The sequence below is a fragment of the Ranitomeya variabilis genome, chromosome 2 (genome assembly GCF_051348905.1).
Source record: "Ranitomeya variabilis isolate aRanVar5 chromosome 2, aRanVar5.hap1, whole genome shotgun sequence".
In the NCBI taxonomy this organism is placed as follows: domain Eukaryota; kingdom Metazoa; phylum Chordata; class Amphibia; order Anura; family Dendrobatidae; genus Ranitomeya; species Ranitomeya variabilis.
The window spans coordinates 292,395,299-292,418,067 of NC_135233.1; the positions used below are offsets into that span (position 1 = coordinate 292,395,299).

Sequence of the window (22,769 nt, forward strand, 5' to 3'; positions counted from 1 at the left end):
TGTATCAGCATGAGGTGGTGTCTTAGAGGAACAGGGAACAATGGGGACAGAAGAACTGGGGGCCACCGATGTTGTGGAGCTGGTAGGCCTCTCTCCATCCTCCAACAGAACCCTCCACTGAGGCTTGATGGTGAGAGCCTCATCAGCGAGAGATGCAGCTTCTTCCACTGTCGCTGGTCTCCTCTCATGCACCCATTCCCGGATCTCAGCAGGGCACTTGAAGTAAAACTGCTCTTTTAGGATAACCTGGAGGAAGGTCTCCCAGGTTAAGGCCTCCTCTGCCTCCAGCCAGCGATGACATATTTGTTTGAGTCTATGAGCATATATCTTAAAAGACACTTCCACATCACAGACTAAAGTACGGAACTGAGTCCTGTAAGTGTCTGGCGTCACAACATAATGTTCTAGAATAGTCTGTTTAATCTCCACATACTCATGGTTCCCCCGAGGGTCCATAGCTCTGTAGGCTTCGGCAGCTCCACCCTCTAAGAGCCCCACCAGATGTCGGACTTGCTCCCTTTCCAGGACTTCCATTAATCGACACTGATGCTCAAAGTCCTGGAAAAAGCCCTCAATGTTGCCTGCAGCCTCATTAACGGGCTTGAAGTCTTTGCGGGACACTCTGGGGAGTTCCCTCATGGTGGGTGCTGGGGTTACAGTCTGTCTGGAGCTTCTAGCTGCTTCCAAAGCGATCTGCCTCTCCAGCAATGCCATTTCCTGAGCTCTGTCCTCGGCTCTGTGAATGGCCTCCCTCTCCCTCTCCTCGGCTCTGTGAATGGCCTCCCTCTCCCTCTCCTGAGCTCTGTGAATGGCCTCTCTCTTATCGTCTATGGTGGCCTCCTTTCCCAGCAATGCCAACTCCTCATACCACACAACCCACTGACTTTTTTGGGTATTTACCTCCGGCTGTAGTCTTTCCTCCATTTGCTGCGAGGATCCTTCCTCAGCGTCATCTTGCAGGCGAACTCCTTCCAAAGCCTCAATTAGCTGCTCCTTGGAGAGTCCTTTAAAATGGACTCCTACTTCACGGGCCTTTGATTGTAGGCTCCCCAAAGTCCAGTTCTTGTACTCTGCGGTGCTGGTTCCCGATGTTGGGCCATTGTCCTCCATTCCTTCTGCTCTGATCCCGCTGCTTGCCACCAGTTTGTGACGGGGTGTACGGCAGAGCAGGAAGGGACAACAGGCCAAGGGATGATTCCACAGATTTATTATCAAGAACGCTGGAACAACACATGCAGGTAGATCTACAGAGTCCACAATTAGTCCAACGGAACAGGTTCGGGGGCACCTCCCGATAATCCTTGTGCCAGCTAACAAAGCAATAGTCCACACGAGTCCAAGGGATCCCAAAACAATCTCACAAATGATGAGATATGTCCTCAGCTCAAGTCTCGCCCCGTTCACTTCTGCAGTCACAGATGGACGTGGGGTCTTGCCTCAGCTAAGAATCCCCACTCCTTCTCCTTTTAGGATCAACTCACATCTGATCTCAAAATAAAAATGGATTGTCTGAGCTCCTGGCATCCACCCATGAAGGGGGGTAGGGGTCACACCTTCTATTCAATGGTTGGGTCCATCAGAAGATTCTACACTGGTTGGCTCCGCTTAGTCTATGTAGTATGTACATTCGACTAGCCACCTGCTGTGAGGAAGAATGGCTATTCCTTCACTAGTTGACAAAGCTTAATTACATTATAGCTTAGGGCTGCAAGTATTGGGGGAAGGAGACATTGTTACAGGTAAACTCCCAGCACAAGAAAATACATAAATTACAGCTAATAGAAACCAGAGAACAGTTACATACATCAAATGGCATATTATTCAAATACAGGACAGGGTAAAAGTACATATCATGACATATGTGAATTTTTCATCAGGGTCATTTGGATGTTTTGGGTTGTCATTATGATTTAAAAAGAGAAAACACAGTAGTTTGACAATAAATGGCTTCAACCAACCACTAGCCATGAGTGGAGAAAAAGTTTTGGTGTTATCTCTGAAAAAAGGGCCAAGAAATCAAAAAATCTGCCAGAGTATGTAAACTTTTGAGCACAACTGTATATACATAGATACATATACATATACAGGATTTGATATGTCATGGCTAGTGTTGAGCGATACCGTCCGATACTTGAAAGTATCGGTATCGGAAAGTATCGGCCGATACCGGCAAAATATCGGATCCAATCCGATACCGATACCCGATACCAATACAAGTCAATGGGACTCATGTATCGGACGGTATTCCTGATGGTTCCCAGGGTCTGAAGGAGAGGAAACTCTCCTTCAGGCCCTGGGAACCATATAAATGTGTAAAAGAAAGAATTAAAATAAAAAATATCGCTATACTCACCTCTCCGACGCAGCCGGGACTTCAGCGAGGGAACCGGCAGCGTTGTTTGTTTAAAATTCGCGCTATTACTTGGTTACGTGAATTCCCGGCTTGTGATTGGTCAGGTCGGCCATGTTGCCGGGATGCGGACCAATCACAGCAAGCCGTGACGAAATTACGTCACGGCTTGCTGTGATTGGTCCGCGTCCCGGCAATATGGCCGCCCTGACCAATCACAAGCCGTGACGTCACGGGAGGCTGGACACGCGCTCATTTTAAAATGGGCGCGTGTCCAGCCTCCCGTGACGTCACGGCTTGTGATTGGTTGCGCCGCGGTCAACCAATCACAAGCCGGGAGGCTGGACGCGCTCATTTTAAAATGGGCGCGTGTCCAGCCTCCCGTGACGTCACGGCTTGTGATTGGTTGCGCCGCGGTCAACCAATCACAAGCCGGGAGGCTGGACGCGCTCATTTTAAAATGGGCGCGTGTCCAGCCTCCCGTGACATCACGGCTTGTGATTGGTTGCGCCGCGGTCAACCAATCACAAGCCGGCAGGCTGGACGCGCTCATTTTAAAATGGGCGCGTGTCCAGCCTCCCGTGACGTCACGGCTTGTGATTGGTTGCGCCGCGGTCAACCAATCACAAGCCGGCAGGCTGGACGCGCTCATTTTAAAATGGGCGCGTGTCCAGCCTCCCGTGACGTCACGGCTTGTGATTGGTCAGGGCGGCCATATTGCCGGGACGCGGACCAATCACAGCAAGCCGTGACGTAATTTCGTCACGGCTTGCTGTGATTGGTCCGCGTCCCGGCAACGTGGCCGACCTGACCAATCACAAGCCGGGAATTCACGTAACCAAGTAATAGCGCGAATTTTAAACAAACAACGCTGCCGGTTCCCTCGCTGAAGTCCCGGCTGCGTCGGAGAGGTGAGTATAGCGATATTTTTTATTTTAATTCTCTCTTTTACACATTTTAACATTAATGTTGTTGCGATACCCGATACCCGATACCACAAGAGTATCGGAATCCCGGTATCGGAATTCCGATACAGCAAGTATCGGCCGATACCCGATACTTGCAGCATCGGAATGCTCAACACTAGTCATGGCAGGTCAACCCCTTAAATTTCCCTACATGTACTCGATTATCTGTCACTGGCAGAAATCAAAAGACATGCTAGCTATGAAAAGTAAGATTTGAGCACGAAATTTCAAGTGATTAAAAAATAACTGAGGATTGCAATGCTCATTTTTTTAGGTATATCTTTTATTACTTTATATTGGCAGAAATAATGTATCCCTTATAAGGCAGAAGGCACAATTTCATAGCATTGTTAAAAATAGTCTGTGCAAGGTTTTCAATTTCATGTTTTTACGCAGATATCCAAACGCTCCCTGGCAGAGAATTTAATAGATTTACAGATGCTTTTAGATGGTCATATTTTCATTCTGTGTAGTGCCAATACATTTTGTGCCAGAGGGAAACTTTCTCAGCTTTCTTTAGATGTAACCTGCTCTTTTGTGTGGCCAGAGAAATAGTTTATGGTCTTAAATTCTTGTTACTTTTTATTTAATAAAAGTAACATCGTTTTTTAAGTATTTGTCATGGTAAAATAGTGTTATCATATTCCATAGCAATGTATTGTCACTGCAAACATGTCTATGCCTAATGGTGGTTCTGAAATATATTCCATATCTTAAGCATAGAAACAAAGACTAAAGATGATTATGGAAAGCAAAGAGAAACATAAACTTCAAGACAGGACAAGCTTCATGTTTTGCTGGTTAGATTGGTACCTAATTGCTGAACTGCAGCAGTACAAACTACTGAGCCCATGTTACTTCCTAAAGTTACTAAAACTCACCCTTAACCAAGATATATGGTCAGGTGGGTAAAATTATGACATCATCATAACTACCTACCACCTTAATTGCAAACACTCTTATTACCACTACTACTCTTACTACTTATGCTACATTACTAGAGATATTCTAGCCTTGTCAGAAAATCTAGTCTTTTGAGAACATCCCCACCTCTTCATCTAAAACCCCCAGTTCACCCTGGGATACCCATATCTGGGTAGGGTTTACACAGACCTTGTTCCCCCTTCCTTTAAGTTGAGGTGTCCTGGGAAATCTGGGTTGGTTTGCAACTAAGCTACTTCTACTACTACTACTAGGGTTGAGCGAAACGGATCGGTCATTTTCAGAAATCGGCGACTTTTAGGCAAAGTCGGGTTTCATGAAACCCGAACCGATCCTAATGTGGGATCGGCCATGCGGTACACGATCAGAGTGCCAAAGTCGCGTTTCATATGACGCTGTTACCGCCGTTTTTCAGCCAATGAATGAGGACGCAGAGTGTGGGCAGCGTGATGACATAGGTCTCGGTCCCCACCATCTTAGAGAAGGGCATGGCAGAGATTGGCTTGCTGTCTGCAGCATCACAGGTGCTATAAAGGGGCGTGCACGCCGACCGCCATCTTACTTCTGCCGATCTGAGCATAGGGAGAGTTTGCTGCAGTTAGTCAGAAGCAGGGATGGAGTTAGGGAGGAAATAAAAAACCCCAAACCGCTTGCGCTGGAGCGATTTTCACTGTCCCACACCACCTTTTTGTGCAGGGACAGTGGAGGTCGTATTTTAGTGCAGCAGCTGCATAGCTGTGTGCACGGTGCTGTGCAAACCAACTGCTTTTTTCAAAGCAAAAATCCTGTTGCTCCTTTCTGCACAGTTACCTGTCTTGTTTATTTGTCTACCAATTTTTTTGTTCAGCTGTCCTTTTTATTGCTGCCGTACTTGCCCTGAGATCATTGTAGGAAGCTTGTTATTGCAGTATTTTTTTTAATTTTTTTATAATAATTACAGCCACTTTCTGCCACGTTCATAGTGTTGTGTTATACCACTGGGCCAGAGTTGTGGTTCAGTGTCTCCCCCCAAAAGTGAGATAGTAATTCTCACACAGTTTATATTCTGCTGTACTGCTAGTGTGTCGTATATCAGGCAGCCACTTTCTGCCACGTTCATAGTGTTGTGTTATACCACTGGGCCAGAGTTGTGGTTCAGTGTCTCCCCCCAAAAGTGAGATAGTAATTCTCACACAGTTTATATTCTGCTGTACTGCTAGTGTGTCATATATCAGGCAGCCACTTTCTGCCACGTTCATAGTGTTGTGTTATACCACTGGGCCAGAGTTGTGGTTCAGTGTCTCCCCCCAAAAGTGAGATAGTAATTCTCACACAGTTTATATTCTGCAGTACTGCTAGTGTGTCGTATATCAGGCAGCCACTTTCTGCCACATTCATAGTGTTGTGTTATACCACTGGGCCAGAGTTGTGGTTCAGTGTCTCCCCCCAAAAGTGAGATAGTAATTCTCACACAGTTTATATTCTGCTGTACTGCTAGTGTGTCATATATCAGGCAGCCACTTTCTGCCACGTTCATAGTGTTGTGTTATCCCACAGGGCCAGAGTTAGGGTTCAGTGTCTCCCCCCAAAAAATGGAGATTCAAATTCTCACACAGTGTCTATTCAGCTGTACTGCTAGTGCGTCGTATATCAGGCAGACACTTTCTTCCACGTTCATAGTGTTGTGTTATACCACAGGGCCAGAGTTGTGGTTCAGTGTCTCCCCCCCAAAAGTGAGATAGTAATTCTCACACAGTTTATATTCTGCTGTACTGCTAGTGTGTTGTATATCAGGCAGCCACTTTCTACCACGTTCATAGTGTTGTGTTATACCACTGGGCCAGAGTTGTGGTTCAGTGTCTCCCCCCAAAAGTGAGATAGTAATTCTCACACAGTTTATATTCTGCTGTACTGCTAGTGTGTCATATATCAGGCAGCCACTTTCTGCCACGTTCATAGTGTTGTGTTATCCCACAGGGCCAGAGTTAGGTTTCAGTGTCTCCCCCCAAAAAATGGAGATTCAAATTCTCACACAGTGTATATTCAGCTGTACTGCTAGTGCGTCGTATATCAGGCAGACATTTTCTTCCACATTCATAGTGTTGTGTTATACCACAGGGCCAGAGTTGGGGTTCTGTGTCTCCCCCCAAAAGCAAGTCATCTTTCAGGCAAGCTATGTGTCAGCAGGGGAAGGTGGGGCAAAAGAATGTGAAATCCTTGATTGGTTAATTTAAATGAAGGTTAGCTAATCAACATTTTTGGTAGACAGACGTGTCCTTTTTTCAGTTAGTATTAAATCAGCAGCACTGAACACTCTTTCTGAAAGCACACTGACAGCAGGGCAATCGAGGTTCTGTAATCCATATTCTGGCAATTCAGGAAAGGTGTCTAGTTTAGATGCCCAGTAATCAAAGGGGAATGACCTGAGAGGAAGAACATCGATAAGGGCGGAAAAGTAGTTTGTAACCATACTGGACAAATGCTGTCTCCTGTCACTTTGAATCGATGCAGCTGTCCCTGTCGTGTCAGCCTGTCATTGCGAAATCATTCCACAACCTTGTCGTAAAACCCCTCTGTCCAATGCCACTTCGGATTTCTGCACCTCTAGCACCTCTGCCATGTTGCCCCCTGCAGCTCGTGTGAGAACCATCACCGGCGCTGTGTGCTGGGAATGCCTGAACCAAACGGTCTACAAGAGTTGCTTGTTTGGTAGCCAATATTTGACCTAGGTTCTCATGTGGCATGATATTTTGCAGTTTTCCTTTATATCTTGTATCCAGGAGGCAGGCCAACTGGTTGTCGTCATCGGTCATCATTTTAAAAATGCAGGGGTCCCTTTTTAGGATACACAAGGCATACTCAGCCATGTGGGCCAATGTTCCAGGTGTGAATTAACTGTTTCTGCTGGGTTGAGGCCCACTTTCTTGCAAATCAACATCACAAGTGTCCCGCAATAAACCTGTACCAGACCTTGCAATGCCACCAGTTTCTGTTGCCACCTGAGAATCATCCTCCTCCCATACATATTCATCCCCATCATCCTCCTCCTCATCCTCTTCATCCGCCAATTCGTCCTGGACAGTTCCCTGAGCAGACAATGGCTGACTGTCATCAAGGCTTCCCTCCTCCTCGGCTGCAGACGCCTGCTCCTTAATGTGCGTCAAACTTTGCATCAGCAGATGCATAAGTGGGATGTTAATGCTTATGATGGCGTCGACCACTGCACACCAGACAACTCCATGTCTGCCATCCAAGTGCCTTTCCGTGTATCCTCCCACAAATTTATAACAGCACGCCTCTGTTCGCACAGCCTCTGAATCATGTGCAGTGTGGAGTTCCACCTTGTTGCAACGTCGATTATTAGGCGGTGCTGGGGAAGATTCACTGATGGTTCAGCATATGGCTGGAGCGTATGGGCATCCGGCGGATGTGCGAGCAAAGACTTCGCACCTTCAGGAGCAGGGCTGGTAACTTTGGATAATTTTTGAGGAAGCCCTGCACCACCAGGTTAAAGGTGTGAGCCAGGCAAGGTATGTGTTTCAGTTCTGAAAGGGCTATGGCAGCCATAAAATTCCTTCCGTTATCACTGAATACTTTGCCTGCCTCAAGATGTACACTGCCCAGCCATGACTGAGTTTGTTGCTGCAAGTACTCCACCAGTACTCCGTGGTGTGTCTGTTGTCGCCCAAACACTTCATTTGAAACACAGCCTGCTGACACTTACCACTAGCTGTTTGATAATGGGACACCCCGTGTGCAACACTGGCAGATGCAGATGGAGTAGTAGGGCGACTGTGCTCTGTGCACGAGCTTTCGCTTCTGGAGGAGGAGGAGTGGCGAACGCCATATGCCAACTTTTTCCTGAGACTGTGGGATAGGCTGAACTGTCGCACTATGGCTGCCCCTTGTGGACCCTGCATCCTACACATTAACCCAGTGCACCCTGATGGACACGTAACGTCCCCGGCCATGCCTACTGGTCCATGCATCTGTTGTGAGGTGCACCTTTCCACTGACTGATTGCCTCAAGTCATAGACAATGCGGTCTTTGACATGCTGGTGGAGGGCTGGGATGGCTTTTCTCGCAAAGAAGTGTCAACTCGGTAGGTCATAGCGTGGTACTGCGTGGGCCATCAGGTCTTTGAAAGCTTCGCTTTCAACCAAACGGTAGGGCATCATCTGTAATGAGATTAGTATAGCAATGTGGGCATTCAAATCCTGTGTACGCGGATGAGAGGATGAGTACTTTCTTTTCCTAACGAGAGTCTCTTGTAGGGTGAGCTGGACTGGATAGCTGCATATGGTGGAACTAGCGGTGGTGGTGGACATGGCGGATTGAGAGAGAGTTTGTTATGGTATTCTTGTTGTTGGCCTACATACAGTCTTTCCTACCAATAACCTTGTGATTCCCTGACTGCTTTGGCCTTACGACGATACCTCCACATTTGCTGCTGGTGGTGTCCTAACCGGTGGGCTTACAGTGAGGGAAGCAATGTAGCATTGCTGACTACCTTCACTCCGAGCAGGTGCACCAACGGTACGGGACGTTTCGTAGTTAGTCCAGGCTTGCAAGTGCATGGTGGTTAAATGTCTAAGCATGCACGTTGTATTTAAATTTTGAAGATTCTTCTCTCTGCTAAAGGTCTTGGAGCATTTCTTACAGATAACTTTTGACCGATCATTCTGATCTTGGTTAAAAAATTGCTACACTACACTCTTCCTACTATCGAAAACCTTTTCAGGCATTGTGCGCTGTGCTACTTTCACTGAATGGCCACGCTCTCCTAAAACTGTTTTTGCTTTTAGCAAACATTTTTGGCCTGATATGGGCCTGCCAGATGACAGCTGTTGCAATGTAGATGGCTGATGCGGATCATCCTCCTCCGCTTCTGAGCTAGTGGCAGCGGCACCCTCTTCCCCCAATGGCTGCCAATCTGGGTCAACAACTGGGTCATCTATCACCTCCTCCTCAATGTCATGTGCACCTTCCTCAGTGTCACCGTGTAAGGTGCTATAGCGTTCGGGACAGGGCACCATAGTCCCTAACTACTACTATTACTACTTCTACTACTCCAGCTTGTAATACCAACCGTACTACTACTGTTAAGGCTACTACAACTAATAATATTAATAATAAAAATGTACTGATCTCAAGATGATTAATAAGACCATATATACTATAAATATAGTTATGGGCTGCTGTATTACCATTCTCCCCATCAGACTTCCGCTCGTGGTCTGTGTCCGTTAGCGACAGTGCAGAGTTGGCTCTACTTGACAAACAGGAGCTGTGCTCTGACTTCATCTCTCTCATCCACATTCTCAGGGCATGGTCTGGTGATGTGGCGCCTTCAGTCTCTGTATCAGCATCAGAACCCATCTCAAGTGGGTAGGTGTGCTGTGCACCAGTGTGCAGGTTGGTCTGAAAGGTAGAGCATATAATGTGCGGAGATTCACAGTACTCCATCTCTGAAACAAACGGAAACAGTGAAATGAAATAGTAACTTATAAGACAGACTGCATTCGTTAGCGACTTCAAAGACAATTATTTCAAGTCAAGTAACAATAACGATATTAGTGGACACACATACAGTACAGATCAAAAGTTTGGACACACCTTCTCATTTAAAGATTTTTTTTGTATTTCAATCACTATGAAAATTGTAATTTCACACTGAAGGCATCAAAACTATGAATTAACACATGTGAAATTTTATACTTAGCAAAAAAGTGTGATACAGCTGAAAATATGTCTTATATTCTAGGTTCTTCAAAGTTGCCACCTTTTGCTTTGATGACTGCTTTGCACACTCTTGGCATTCTCTTGATGAGCTTCAAGAGGTAGTCACCCAAAATGGTTTTCATGTCACAGTTGTACCCTGTCAGGTTTAATAAGTGGGATTCCTTGCCTTATAAATGGGGTTGGGACCATGAGTTGTGTTGAGCAGAAGTCTGGTGGATACACAGCTGATAGTCCTACTGAAAAGACTGTTAGAATTTGTATTATGGCAAGAAAAAAGCAGCTAAGTAAAGAAAAATGAGTGGCCATCATTACTTTAAGAAATGAAGGTCAGTCAGTCCAAAAAATTGGGAAAACTTTGAAAGTGTCCCCAAGTGCAGTTGCAAAGACCATCAAGCGCTACAAAGAAACTGGCTCACATGAGGATCGCCCCAGGAAAGGAAGACCAAGAGTCATCTCTGCTTCTGAGGATAAGTTTGTCCGAGTCACCAGACTCAGAAATCGCAGGTTAACAGCAGCTCAGATTAGAGACCAGGTCAATACCACACAGGGTTCTAGCAGCAGACACATCTCTACAACAACTGTTAGGAGACTTTGTGCAGCAGGCCTTTATGGTAAAATAGCTGCTAGGAAACCAATGCTAAGGACAGGCAAAAAGCAGAAGAGACTTGTTAGGGCTAAAGAACACAAGGAATGGACATTAGACCAGTGGAAATCTGTGCTTTGGTCTTATGAGTCCAAATTTGAGATCTTTGGTTCCAACTACCGTGCCTTTGTGTGACGCAGAAAAGGTGAATGGATGGACTCTGAATGCCTGGTTCCCACCGTGAAGTGTGGAGGAGGAGGTGTGATGGTGTGGGTTGCTTTGCTGGTGACAATGTTGGGGTTTTATTCAAAATTGAAGGCATACTGAACCAGCATGGCTACCACAGCATCTTGCAGCGGCATGCTATTCCATCCGGTTTGTGTTTAGTTGGACCATCATTTATTTTTCAACAGGACAATGACCCCAAACACACCTCCAGGCTGTGTAAGGGCTATTTGACCAAGAAAGAGAGTGATGGGGTGCTATGCCAGATGACCTCCACAGTCACAAGACCTGAACCCAATCGAGATGGTTTGGTGTGAGTTGGACGGCAGAGTGAAGGCAAAAGGGCCAACAAGTGCTAAGCATCTCTGGGAACTCCTTCAAGATTGTTGGAAGGCCATTTCCGGTGACTACCTCTTAAAGCTCATCAAGAGAATGCCAAGAGTGTGCAAAGCAATCATCAAAGCAAAAGGTGGCTACTTTGAAGAACCTAGAATATAAGACATATTTTCAGTTGTTTCACACTTTTTTGTTAAGTATATAATTCCACATGTGTTAATTCATAGTTTTGATGCCTTCAGTGTGAATTTACAATTTTCATAGTCATGAAAATACAGAAAACTCTTTAAATGAGAAGGTGTTTCCAAACTTTTGGTCTGTACTGTACTTCTGTACTATGACTGGTGATATCATGCCAACTACAATTTTTTAAAGCCGTAGATCTTCCGGTAGAGTTATGATAGGTCACAGACAAGATTAGATAAAGGAGATAAATTTTGTAAATTCTGAAGTTAGGTGTAGTAATAGATAATGGGATTGCTGTTTTGTGACTTTTGCCAGCAGGTCTTATTTGATATTTCAAAACATGTGGCTGAGCTCAAATATTAGATACAGCTTATGGACACAAGTGTCATTGTTTGTGGATAAAATACAGCCTTTTTAATTTCTAAGATCATATAATTTGAAATCAGAGAGATATGAACCATGAAAGGTCAATCCCACAGGACTTGTTATTAATCCTATAATTGATAATTTAATATAGATTAATATTATTTCATTCACAAATAATTTTCATATTCATATAATTTTCACAGATTTACATTACATGGTTAGATTTATATGTAATTTCATTACTTTTATATCAAGGAAGCAAAAGAGTGACAAATAGATCAATTCATTATGGTTTCTTTGTCTCTAGACAACATGCTACTAACAGAGGGTAATTTCCATCCTTTAGAAAAACCATAGATTGAATTTTATCAGCTTTATAATGTTCCTTAAGGTACCGTCACACAGTACCATTTTAATCGCTACGACGGCACGATCCGTGACGTCGCAGCGATCGTATGATTATCGCTCCAGCGTCGTAGACTGCGGTCACACGTTGCAATCACGGCGCTGGAGCGATGCCGAAGTCCCCGGTAACCAGGGTAAACATCGGGTAACTAAGCGCAGGGCCGCGCTTAGTAACCCGATGTTTACCCTGGTTACCAGCGTAAACGTAAAAAAAACAAACAGTACATACTTACATTCCGGTGTCTGTCCCCGGCGTTCTGCTTCTCTCCACTGTGTAATCGCCATAGCCGGAAAGCACAGCGGTGACGCCAGACGTCACCGCTGTGCTCGCTTTCCGGCCGGCAGGCGCTCACACAGTGCAGAGAAGCTGAGACGCCGAGGACAGACACCGGAATGTAAGTATGTACTGTTTGGTTTTTTTACGTTTACGCTGGTAACCACGGTAAACATCGGGTTACTAAGCGCGGCCCTGCGCTTAGTTACCCGATGTTTACCCTGGTTACAAGCGAACACATCGCTGGATCGCTGTCACACACAACGATCCAGCGATGTCAGCGGGTGATCAAGCGACGAAAGAAAGTTCCATACGATCTGCTACGACGTACGATTCTCAGCAGGATCCCTGATCGCTGCTGCGTGTCAGACACTGCGATATCGTAACGATATCGCTAGAACGTCACGAATCGTACCGTCGTAGCGATCAAAATGGTACTGTGTGACAGTACCCTTACATACAGCAATTCACTTATTAGGAATTTGTTGGTAGGATCAATCTTCCTAAGCCATCTATATGGGCATTCAAGACATTGACAGCTTAATTAAAATAATACCTTGATATTTGTGATCTGATGTTTTATTTCAGAGAAATCCATGAATCTCTTACAAGGTAAAGATTTAAGAGCTGGACATAGATGTCCCCAAGAATCTGTCTCTAGAGCTTAGTTTAAATGATAATTTAACATTGTATAACCCAATGATGATGGCATTACCAGGATGAGACATGTATTTCAGAAGTGCAGACTGAGGCCATGTGCACACATTCAGGATTTTTCGCATTTTTTTCCGCTTTTTTTCGCTATAAAAACGTGATAAAAACGCGAAAAAAATGCTTACATATGCCTCCTATTATTTACAGGGTATTCCGCATTTTTTGTGCAAATGTTGCATTTTTTTCCGCGAAAAAATCGCATCGCGGAAAAAAAAGCAACATGTTCATTAAAAATGCGGAATTGCAGGGATTCCGCACACCTATGAGTGCATTGATCTGCTTACTTCCCGCACGGGGCTATGCCCACCATGCGGGAAGTAAGCAGATTATGTGCGGTTGGTACCCAGGGTGGAGGAGAGGAGACTAGTGATATACTCACCCTCTGATGGCCCCCGAAGTGTTCCCACCTCTCCGGTGCATGCTCTCTCTTCCGTTCCTATAGATGGTGTGGTTCAGAACCCGTGATTACGTCGCTGTCTTGTGATTGGTCGCGTGACCGCTCATGTGACTCACGTGACCAATCACAAGCCGTGACGTCATCGAAGGTCCTGAACCACACCGGCATCTATAGGAATGGACGCCGCTGAGGAGATTGGCTGTCTGCAGAGGGTGAGTATAACCATTTTTTTATTTTTTTTTATTATTTTTAAACATTCTATCTTTTACTATAGATGCTGCATAAGCAGCATCTATAGTAAAAAGTTGGTCATACTTGTCAAACACTATGTTTGACAAGTGTGACCAACTTGTCAGTCAGTTTTCCAAGCGATGCTACAGATCGCTTGGAAAACTTTAGCATTCTGCAAGCTAATTACGCTTGCAGAATGCTAAAAAAAACGTGAAAAAAACGGAAAAAAAACGCAAAAAAAATGCGGATTTCTTGCAGAAAATTTCCGGTTTTCTTCAGGAAATTTCTGCAAGAAATCCGGACGTGTGCACATACCCTGACATTCATTACATGTCTCACACACTGAAAAAAACACGTTAAGAGGAAAGACCTCCACTATTCTAGACAAAAAAAAACACCAGTACACAGGCAGAGATGCTTACCTGTCTAAGGCCTCCAAACAATTGCACTAGCCAAGGTGCAGCGGGCCCAAGTTAAGATGACAAATACACGGGTGAAATAATACCGATAAGGAAGCCACCCTACAATCAGGAATTGGCCACTTGGTGCACCTGTGCAAACAAATAGTCTGTATGTGGCGTGTTTACACAGAAATGCAAAGTATATGGCTCAAAGCCTATTAATGATGCCATATAGCGGGCTAACCATAATGCATCCTGTGTGAACAGAGGCCACAGTATACAGAGCCATTTAGGGCCCAGCCGCACTCTGGAAAAATATACAGTGCACCAAAAACATAACAATGTATGCAAGGTATTGGTCAATATTATGGCCACAATATTTAAGCTGCCAAGGTGCAGCTAAGGTGCAGTGGGCCCAAGTTAAGATGGCAGATACACAGGTGCAATAATACCGATAAGGCATCCACCCTACAATCAGGAATTGGCCACTTGGTGCACCCGTGATGGCTAGATGGCTCTGTGTACTGTGCCCTCTGTTCACACAGGATGCATTATGGTTAGCCCGCTATATGGCGTCATTAATAGGCTTTGAGCCATATACTTTGCATTTCCGTGTGAACACGCCACATACAGACTATTTGTTTGCACAGATGCACTAAGTGGCCAATTCCTGATTGTAGGGTGGCTGCCTTATCAGTATTATTGCACCTGTGTATCTGCCATCTTAACTTGGGCCCGCTGCACCTTGGCTAGTGCAATTGTTTGGAGGCCTTGGACAGGTAAGCATCTCTGCCTGTGTACTGTTGTTTTTTATGTCTCACACACTGGTAATAATGCCTCCTTTCATTTACCAGAAACACTGGAGGCAGATTCTCAGGGAGATCTATGTCCGACCCACAGATCTTAACAGCTCATTTACATACTATGAAAAATGTAGATTTCTCTGGAATAAGATATCGGATCGCAGATTTAATGGTATAATTTTATTAAGCTTCCTATGACCTGCATGCACATAATGACAGCTCGGGAGTTTTGATCCTACTGGCAGATGGCCTTTAAGGCACGGATGCAAAAAGTTTTACTTTGTCTGAAAGCCACATTGTAGGAATATGTTACTTTTATTAGAGTTGGACTGGATCTCTTCTTAGAATTACTTCTCCCTGGAAACTGCAACTGCTGTATAGGCTTTTGTATGCTCATTATACTTTAGTGTTGCTGGGGCTGGCCCTGACAATAGTGAGACTAGTGAAGGAGAGCTAGATATATACAGCTGATCATTTTTTTGAATGATCATCTAAAAGCAGTACGGGCTTCAAGTTGAACAGTTATGTGTTAGGTGTCGAGTTCCCGCCACTGCACAGGGGGAATCTCGAACCATGTCCGCTGTGGTCTCTCAATCTCCTCCAGCCGCAGTAGAGCCTGCTCAGCAGAGACATCGATCCCAGCATCTGGCTCAAGCAGATACTGTGCATTTGGTTACAGCTGCCTTTCTAGGCTCAGCCTTTGTAAAAAGCATTGATCAGCGGTGAGCAGATGTTCCTTCCCCCCTTTTTTTCCCCTAATGGTCATCCTTTTTTTCCCCCCTTTTTTTCCACCCCTTTTTTTCCCCTTTTTTTCCCCTTTTTTCCCCTTTTTTCCCTTTCCCCCTCCCTTTCTTTTTTTCTTCTCCTCCCCTTTTTTTTCCCTTCCCTTTTTCCCTTTTTTTTTCCCTTCTCTTTCCCCCCCCCTTTTTCCTCCTTTCCGTATTGTTCCTTCCTTTTGTTTCTGTTTTCTTTCTTTCTTTCTTTTTCCCTGTTCAGTGTTGATGTTGCTTTTGGTGCTATGTGCAATAATTTCTAATAGTGGTAGTGTTAGTTACTGTTGATCGCGGGCATTGGTTCTGGCGATTGAGTTTTGGGTCTCCAAAATTGAGTTTGGATTAACTTTTTGGATTAAATATAGCCATTCCCCTGTTTGGTAGATGGATTCTGTCATTAACGCTGCAGCGCTCCTTTTTGCACTATATAGCGTTGTTAAAGTAGCGGTGGATGAACGCTCTTGGATTGGAGCGGACATCAATGCCGACGCTGTGCCATTGGGGCTGTTTATACACAAACGCTGTCATGGAGACAGCGAGTATGGGCGCATGCGCGTTAGCTATTTTTCCGGCTTTTATTCTCACGGAGTGCGTCCTAGTATAGCGTTACTATAGTGACGGTGGACACTGGCGCATGCGCATTACCGATTGTTCCGGTTTCCGGTTTGCGGTCGGTCATGTGACCGTTTGTTGCCGCAGTGAAACAGGTCCTGTGAGTCGCTGGCGTAGATGTAGGTATTGAACCGGGATTGGCTGTAATGGTGGACTAACATACTAATACACTATAGGATTGGCTGGACACACTGGCGGGCTATCTGGGGAGAATGAATGGATGTCATTGGCTGTTTAGCCTTATGGGCGACCTTATTGATAGGCTTAGAACTGACAGCAAGGATTGTTTATTTATATTGAACCTGACACATGTGCCCATGGAACCGATCATGGATAGAATTAATAAGTATTAGATCTTACACGGACAGCATGATGTGTTTTTAACTCTGTATATGTCATTTTTTATATACAATTTTGTACTTTGATCACTGTTTATGTTATATGTAAATTGTTATGGGCGGACCTAATCAGAGATAGGTGTCTACTTCCTATATAAGGCCGCCAATGTCACTGTTATGTATGCTTGACAAAGACCCCCAGTGGGTTGAAACGTTGCACTATGGCACAATAAAGAATCTATGATCTTCACCTGGATTGGATGCTGTCCTTCACTTTGAAACTATTGGTATGTAAATCTCCTTTTGGATCCAGTGGAGTTAGGACGTGCAACCATTTGTCACGGTAGTGCTGTCAGCCGCCATCTTTTGCTATTTGTTCCAGGGACTAAGTCCTGCTTTTCTTCTACTGAGCATGCCCACAGGACAACCTCTCATTGGAGGTCAGGAGTCACATGCTCAGGTCCTGTAGTGATTCCAATTGGATCACTAGGAAGGTCCCGGAAGGCTACAGCTATAAAAGGTCCGCATGGCCGCTCGGCCATGCGCTAGTATAAGTCTGAAATCGTGTGCGTGTGGATGTATGACTGAAACTGGTGAAAGCTCCTTAATCATTCCCATCCCTAGTGTTGTTGAAAATAATTGGGTGATTGAGCTACCTAGTGCCAGATTTTGCCATCCAGCAGTAGACACAAATTACTGCGTCAATTAGCAGCCACCGCCAGTGCGGCGCCATGCGCAATCAGTGTGCTTTCCTAGCCCTAGTTAGGGTGGTTAATCACTTCTGCCAGAGCGGCACTGTACGCACTCTGTGCGGTAAATCTTTAGTTAGTCCTTACAACCGGTCAGTGTAGGTTGGGAACTCCCAGTTGGACTCAGCATCTGACTCAGGGGGTCCTCAGGCGTGGGCTCAAAAGTCACCGAGGGTCAAAGTGAGTCCAATCACCAGAATAGAGGGGATGAATGATAGGGATCCCACCAGCATTCACCAGCTGCACCCTGTGACTATTAACAGGGCACAGCGTTCATTTAAGTGACACTGTGAAGCAACAGAGTTCGCTTCCATTCACACTGCGTGAGGTCTAACCCACGTGTGAGCAAGCGTTCATCCGCCATTACTCAGCAGCAAGTTCCATCTCTGCAAGGTGGACCCCGGGCTGCAAATGCACCTCATTTCTCCCTTTATATTATTTGGTGCACTCCGCTAGCCCTAGCATTATGAGCTCAAGTAAGTTGTACATGCCAAAAAGCCAAAATAAAAATGTCTGACTAATATTGGCTGTCAAAATTGCTCGGACCCATCAAGCCATGGACTCTAAACACCCTTTGTAGAGATGAGCAAACCTGAACTTAAATGTCCAGTTAGAAACACTAAAAACGGATCTCACCCAGAAGTCCGTTGTAATGTTCTCAGTACCGGTGGAAGTTCATTACAGAGAGAAAGAGAGAATATTTTACAGCTCAAAAGTTCAGGTCTCCATTGTTTTGAATGTCCCCCATTGTTCTGGTTACAGTTCTGGTACCCAAACAGAATTTTGGAACAAAGATGGGGTGAGATAACAGAATCCCTAGTCCTTTGGTATATGGCACCAAGATGTTAGCAACGAATGACTTGTAAACAGTACGGTGGGATCTCAACGTGAAGGCATACAAGTATAACAAATAATACACAGTGCTTCAAGGCTATGAAGTACATATAGCAGGAGTGTTTGAAATGTTCCTGCTGAATGTGTTCAATAATCAAAAGCTTAAAATACAGCAATGGAAAAGGAACAAAGAATACTGGATGTAGTATAAATGTACTTTTGCAAGAAACCACAAAAATGCAAATGTACTTATGAAAGAATAGAAATCTTTCCACAAGGATGGAATAAAACCAAGACGTATGCTGAAATATTAAGAAAAATATACACTATAATATGGGATGCATGTTTTATGCAAAATTGATTTTTCATCTTAAAAACATTATTCACAAGGAATAATTAAAGGACATTATTCCAGTTTTAACTATGACAGATTCATTCTTTCTATGCCTCTAACTAATATAAATTGCTTGCATTTTACAACTGAGAATATTAAATTGGGAAATTATGGCATAGTTCAACATGCGTAGAAAATCAGACATTATAACTCAACTTATACAAGGCTTCTGCCTGTCTCATGTGTTAAATTCATCTTCACCAGCTTGTTCTGCAGTTCAGCTAGGTATAAGTACAATCTGTTCTAAGATTATTGACTATTCAGAGGTGCCTATCTGCTGTGTAAGTCAATTTATGCAAATCTTGGATTATTAGTGATCCTTATTATTTTTATTAGCTTATTCATAGCACACTACGTATTTCAGTGTTTAATTTGACTAGAGGCAAGCCAGCTTGTTCAGAAAACATTTGCTAATCTCAAAGTCAGCACAAGCATTGCACATTCAGATACGGATTCCCGAGTATTTTCCTCAAAATTCGGTAAATGATCGAATTTCCACTAAGGCTGTGATTGCGGTAAAATCATTACGCTTCTCCATTACTCAGCCATGGGCTTGATTTCACCAGACAATACAAAGGTAACATCAACACCACAATTATGATCCTCACTTGCCACCGCCACAGGGCAGTGGGAAGAGCCGGGCAAAGCACCAAAATTGGCGCATCTAATAGATGCACTTTTTCTGGGTGGCTGTGGGCTGCTATTTTTAGGCTGGGGGGCCAATATACATGGCCCCTTACTAGCCTGAGAATAGCAGCCCCTAGCTGTCTGCTTTAGCTTGGCTGGTTGTCAAAAATGGGGGGACGTTTTTTAAAATTATTTATTTAAATTTTTTTTCTTAAAATGGTGCGAAGACCCCTCTGTTATTGATAACCAACCTTGCTAAAGCTGACAACTGAAGGTTGCAGCCTGCAGCTGGCAGTTTTGCCTAGTCGGTTATCAAAAATACAGGGGAACCATGCTGTTTTTTTTAAATTATTTATTTAGAGCATTTAGAGAGCAGGGACCAGCTGATGAATACTTCCATTAGGTGCTCCTGCTTTCACTGTTATTAGCGGCAGCAGGCGTCGGCTGATGGGAGTAGTAGTCTCATCAGCTGATACCAGCGACCAGAGGTAAACTTTTTACATCTGATTACAGTTGCATACTCACGCTGTCATTTGACAGCGTGGGAACGGCGGCTCTCTGACCGATGGTAATAATTTTACCGCCGATCAGAGGCAGTGTTTGCTGTGCTGTTATGCACATGACACTGCACACTGGATGTTCTGGCCCCCACATTCAAGTGAATGGGGTCCAGGTTCAGGTGCGAGCTCAGGTACTGTTCTGGTACTGTTCTGATACCTGAACCAAACCTTTTTTTAACTGTTTGCTGAACCCAAACATCCAGAGGTTCGCTCTTCTCTGAATTTGATCTCTTGCCTAGTTTTAGTAGTCTAATTAATTATATAGGAGAATTGATTGAACTGTTCACTACTCAATGGACCATAGTTATAAATTGTGAGAGAATTGGACCAAAATTTAATGACAGTCATTTTTGAATTTGTCTGATTATTTGGGAATAAGATAAATATCTTACATTTTTGTGCAAATTTGCCACAATTTCAGATGTAAATGATACAAATTTTCAGTGTATGAAATTTCTCTCAAAATGTGACATAAATAGTGTTGAGCAATCCGATACCGCAAGTATCGGGTATCGGCCGATATTTGCTGTATCGGAATTCTGATACCGAGATCCGATACTTTTGTGATATCGGGAATCGGTATCGGGATCGATAATAATGTGTAAAATAAAGAATAAAAATAAAAAATATTGATATACTCACCTCTCCGACGCAGCCTGGACCTTACCGATGTAACCAGCATCTTCCGTTCCTAAGAATGAGCGCTTGAAAGACCTTAGATGACGTCTCGGCTTGTGGTCGCGTGAGTGGTCACGTGACCGCCACGCGACCAATCACAAGCCACGACGTCATCTAAGGTCTTTCAAGCGCTCATTCTTAGGAACGGAAGATGCCGGTTACATCGGTAAGGTCCAGGCTGCGTCGGAGAGGTGAGTATATCAATATTTTTTATTTTTATTCTTTATTTTACACATTAATATGGATCCCAGGGCCTGAAGGAGAGTTTCCTCTCCTTCAGACCCTGGGAACCATCCAGGATACCTTCCGATACTTGAGTCCCATTGACTTGTATTGGTATCGGGTATCGGTATCGGCGATATCCGATACTTTTCGGGTATCGGCCGATACTATCCGATACCGATACTTTCAAGTATCGGACGGTATCACTCAACACTAGACATAAACAAAATATTAAATGTAGGACATTGAGGTTGCGATTTCAATGTTTCTGCTGCCTCAATTACTTCTTGCTTGAGTAAATTAGCACTCAATATTGTAGGTAAAGATTCATGCTCATTTTACACTGAAGTCAAAACATGCTGAAATATCTTTGAAACTATGAGAGTTAACACATGCTGCGGCTTCAAAAGGAATAATTGATATCGACAGGCACTACAGTGCTCATACAACACCATAATATTACAGCTGTGCATTGACTCAGTCAATAAATGCTTATTATGCACTTGTTTTAAACTAGGCTGACATCTGCACTAGAGATGAGTGAATAAATTAGAGTGGAATTGAACTCTTTATGAATTTTACAAAATCTGCTCTTGTCAAAATACAGATTTTTTTGTCATTTGCTTCCACACGGATTCAGAAAAATTGTGTCCGATGCTCACGATTTTTTCTGAACAGTAAAAGCCATAAAAATATTAAAACAAAAATCCATATTCTCATTTCTTTGGATTGGTCCTTGTTGCATTGTCGGGTCGCCAAGACATACCAGCATTGGCTTAGGGATTTCAGTGCAGCCGATTTTTATAACATGGGGGTCTGTCTTATTGTCTGAACTTAAGGTATCCTACCTTAGGGCTGGCGGTGGTACAGCAGGGTCACAGGATGCATGGTGGCGGCAGAGGTGCAGTGATGCTGAGAAGCATTGGGCAGTATGGCATGCAACCTGAGCAGGGTGTCTTTCTGCTAAGGCGGGCGACGCCGCGACCTGGTGTCGACGTGAGGGTTGCAGTAGTGGTGTGACAGCGGCAGTGGTGTGGCGGCGGCAGAGGTGCGGTGGGTGGTATGGAGTGCACCTGAGCAGGGTCCCTTCCTCAGGTGGGGTGATGCTGTGGCCCGGTATTAAAGGCGAGCAGCAGAGCCGGGTTAAACACGGGTTTCTCGGTTGTGGCAGCCATCTTCCTGAGGCCGTGCGTGCACAGATTGAATACTCTGCTTCCCGGGGCTTCAGGAAAATGGCTGCGGGAAGCAGATCATGTGCAGATGGAGATTGCGGTGGCCATTTTCCTGAAGCTGAGATCTCAATCTGCTCACGCGCGGCCTCCCTCGACCATTTTCCTGAAACCCGTGATTCACCCGGCTCTGCTGCTCACCTTGGATACCAGGCCACGGTGTCACCCTACCTGAGGAAGGGACTCTGCTCAGGTGCATGCCGTACCTCCCACCGCGGCTCAGCATCACCGCACCTCTGCCACCGCCACACCACACCACTGCCGTAACCAACCGGTAAACCTGCACTCAAACTATAAGAAGCACCCCCCCATTTTCCTCACAATTTTTTTGGGGGAAAGTGCGTCTTATAGTCAGAAAAATACGGTATATTATATTATGCATATAACTCGTATAACGCATATAATATTTTGCATCTGTATGTTTTTGAGGTGTAATAAGAAACCTTATATTCATGGAGAATAACTTATGTGTGATTCAAATTTCCAAGGAAAAAACACACTCACAAATTCAAATTTTACCTGATCCGCTCATCTGTAATCTACACTTAAAGTGTACACCTAGTTTCAGATTATGTTTTATGTGTGTGCACATCATGAATATCTCTATTTTAGATCAGTATATGATGTTTATTCCGTATTTTTCACCATTTTCTATCTACAGACTCTATCTTAATTTTTTTACTGTTTCTGAGCTAGTAGATGGTGAATACCTGGCCCTTATGGCAGTCTTCAGCTAGGCAGATATTAAAAGTTCAGGAGGCTGGTAGAAGATAAGAAGTGGCTAGAGGTTAACAGATCAGGTAATTTTCAAACTTGCTTGTTTGCACAGAATTTTTGGGGAAATTCAATT

General features: G+C 44.4%; 1 protein-coding gene across 5 annotated transcripts in view; it reads right to left on the reverse strand.

The window, feature by feature from the left end:
- Nucleotides 1–22,769, reverse strand: part of TENM1 (teneurin transmembrane protein 1) — a 1,288,567-nt gene that overhangs the window by 821,322 nt on the left and 444,476 nt on the right. For 3 of the 5 annotated variants that reach the window (XM_077285117.1, XM_077285116.1, XM_077285115.1), the window contains exon 4: nucleotides 9,448–9,708. The exons of the other annotated variants lie outside the window; for them this stretch is intronic. In XM_077285117.1, the coding sequence (XP_077141232.1) occupies nucleotides 9,448–9,708 (261 nt within the window). The remainder of the gene's footprint in view (nucleotides 1–9,447; nucleotides 9,709–22,769) is intronic. 5 annotated transcript variants of the gene reach the window in all.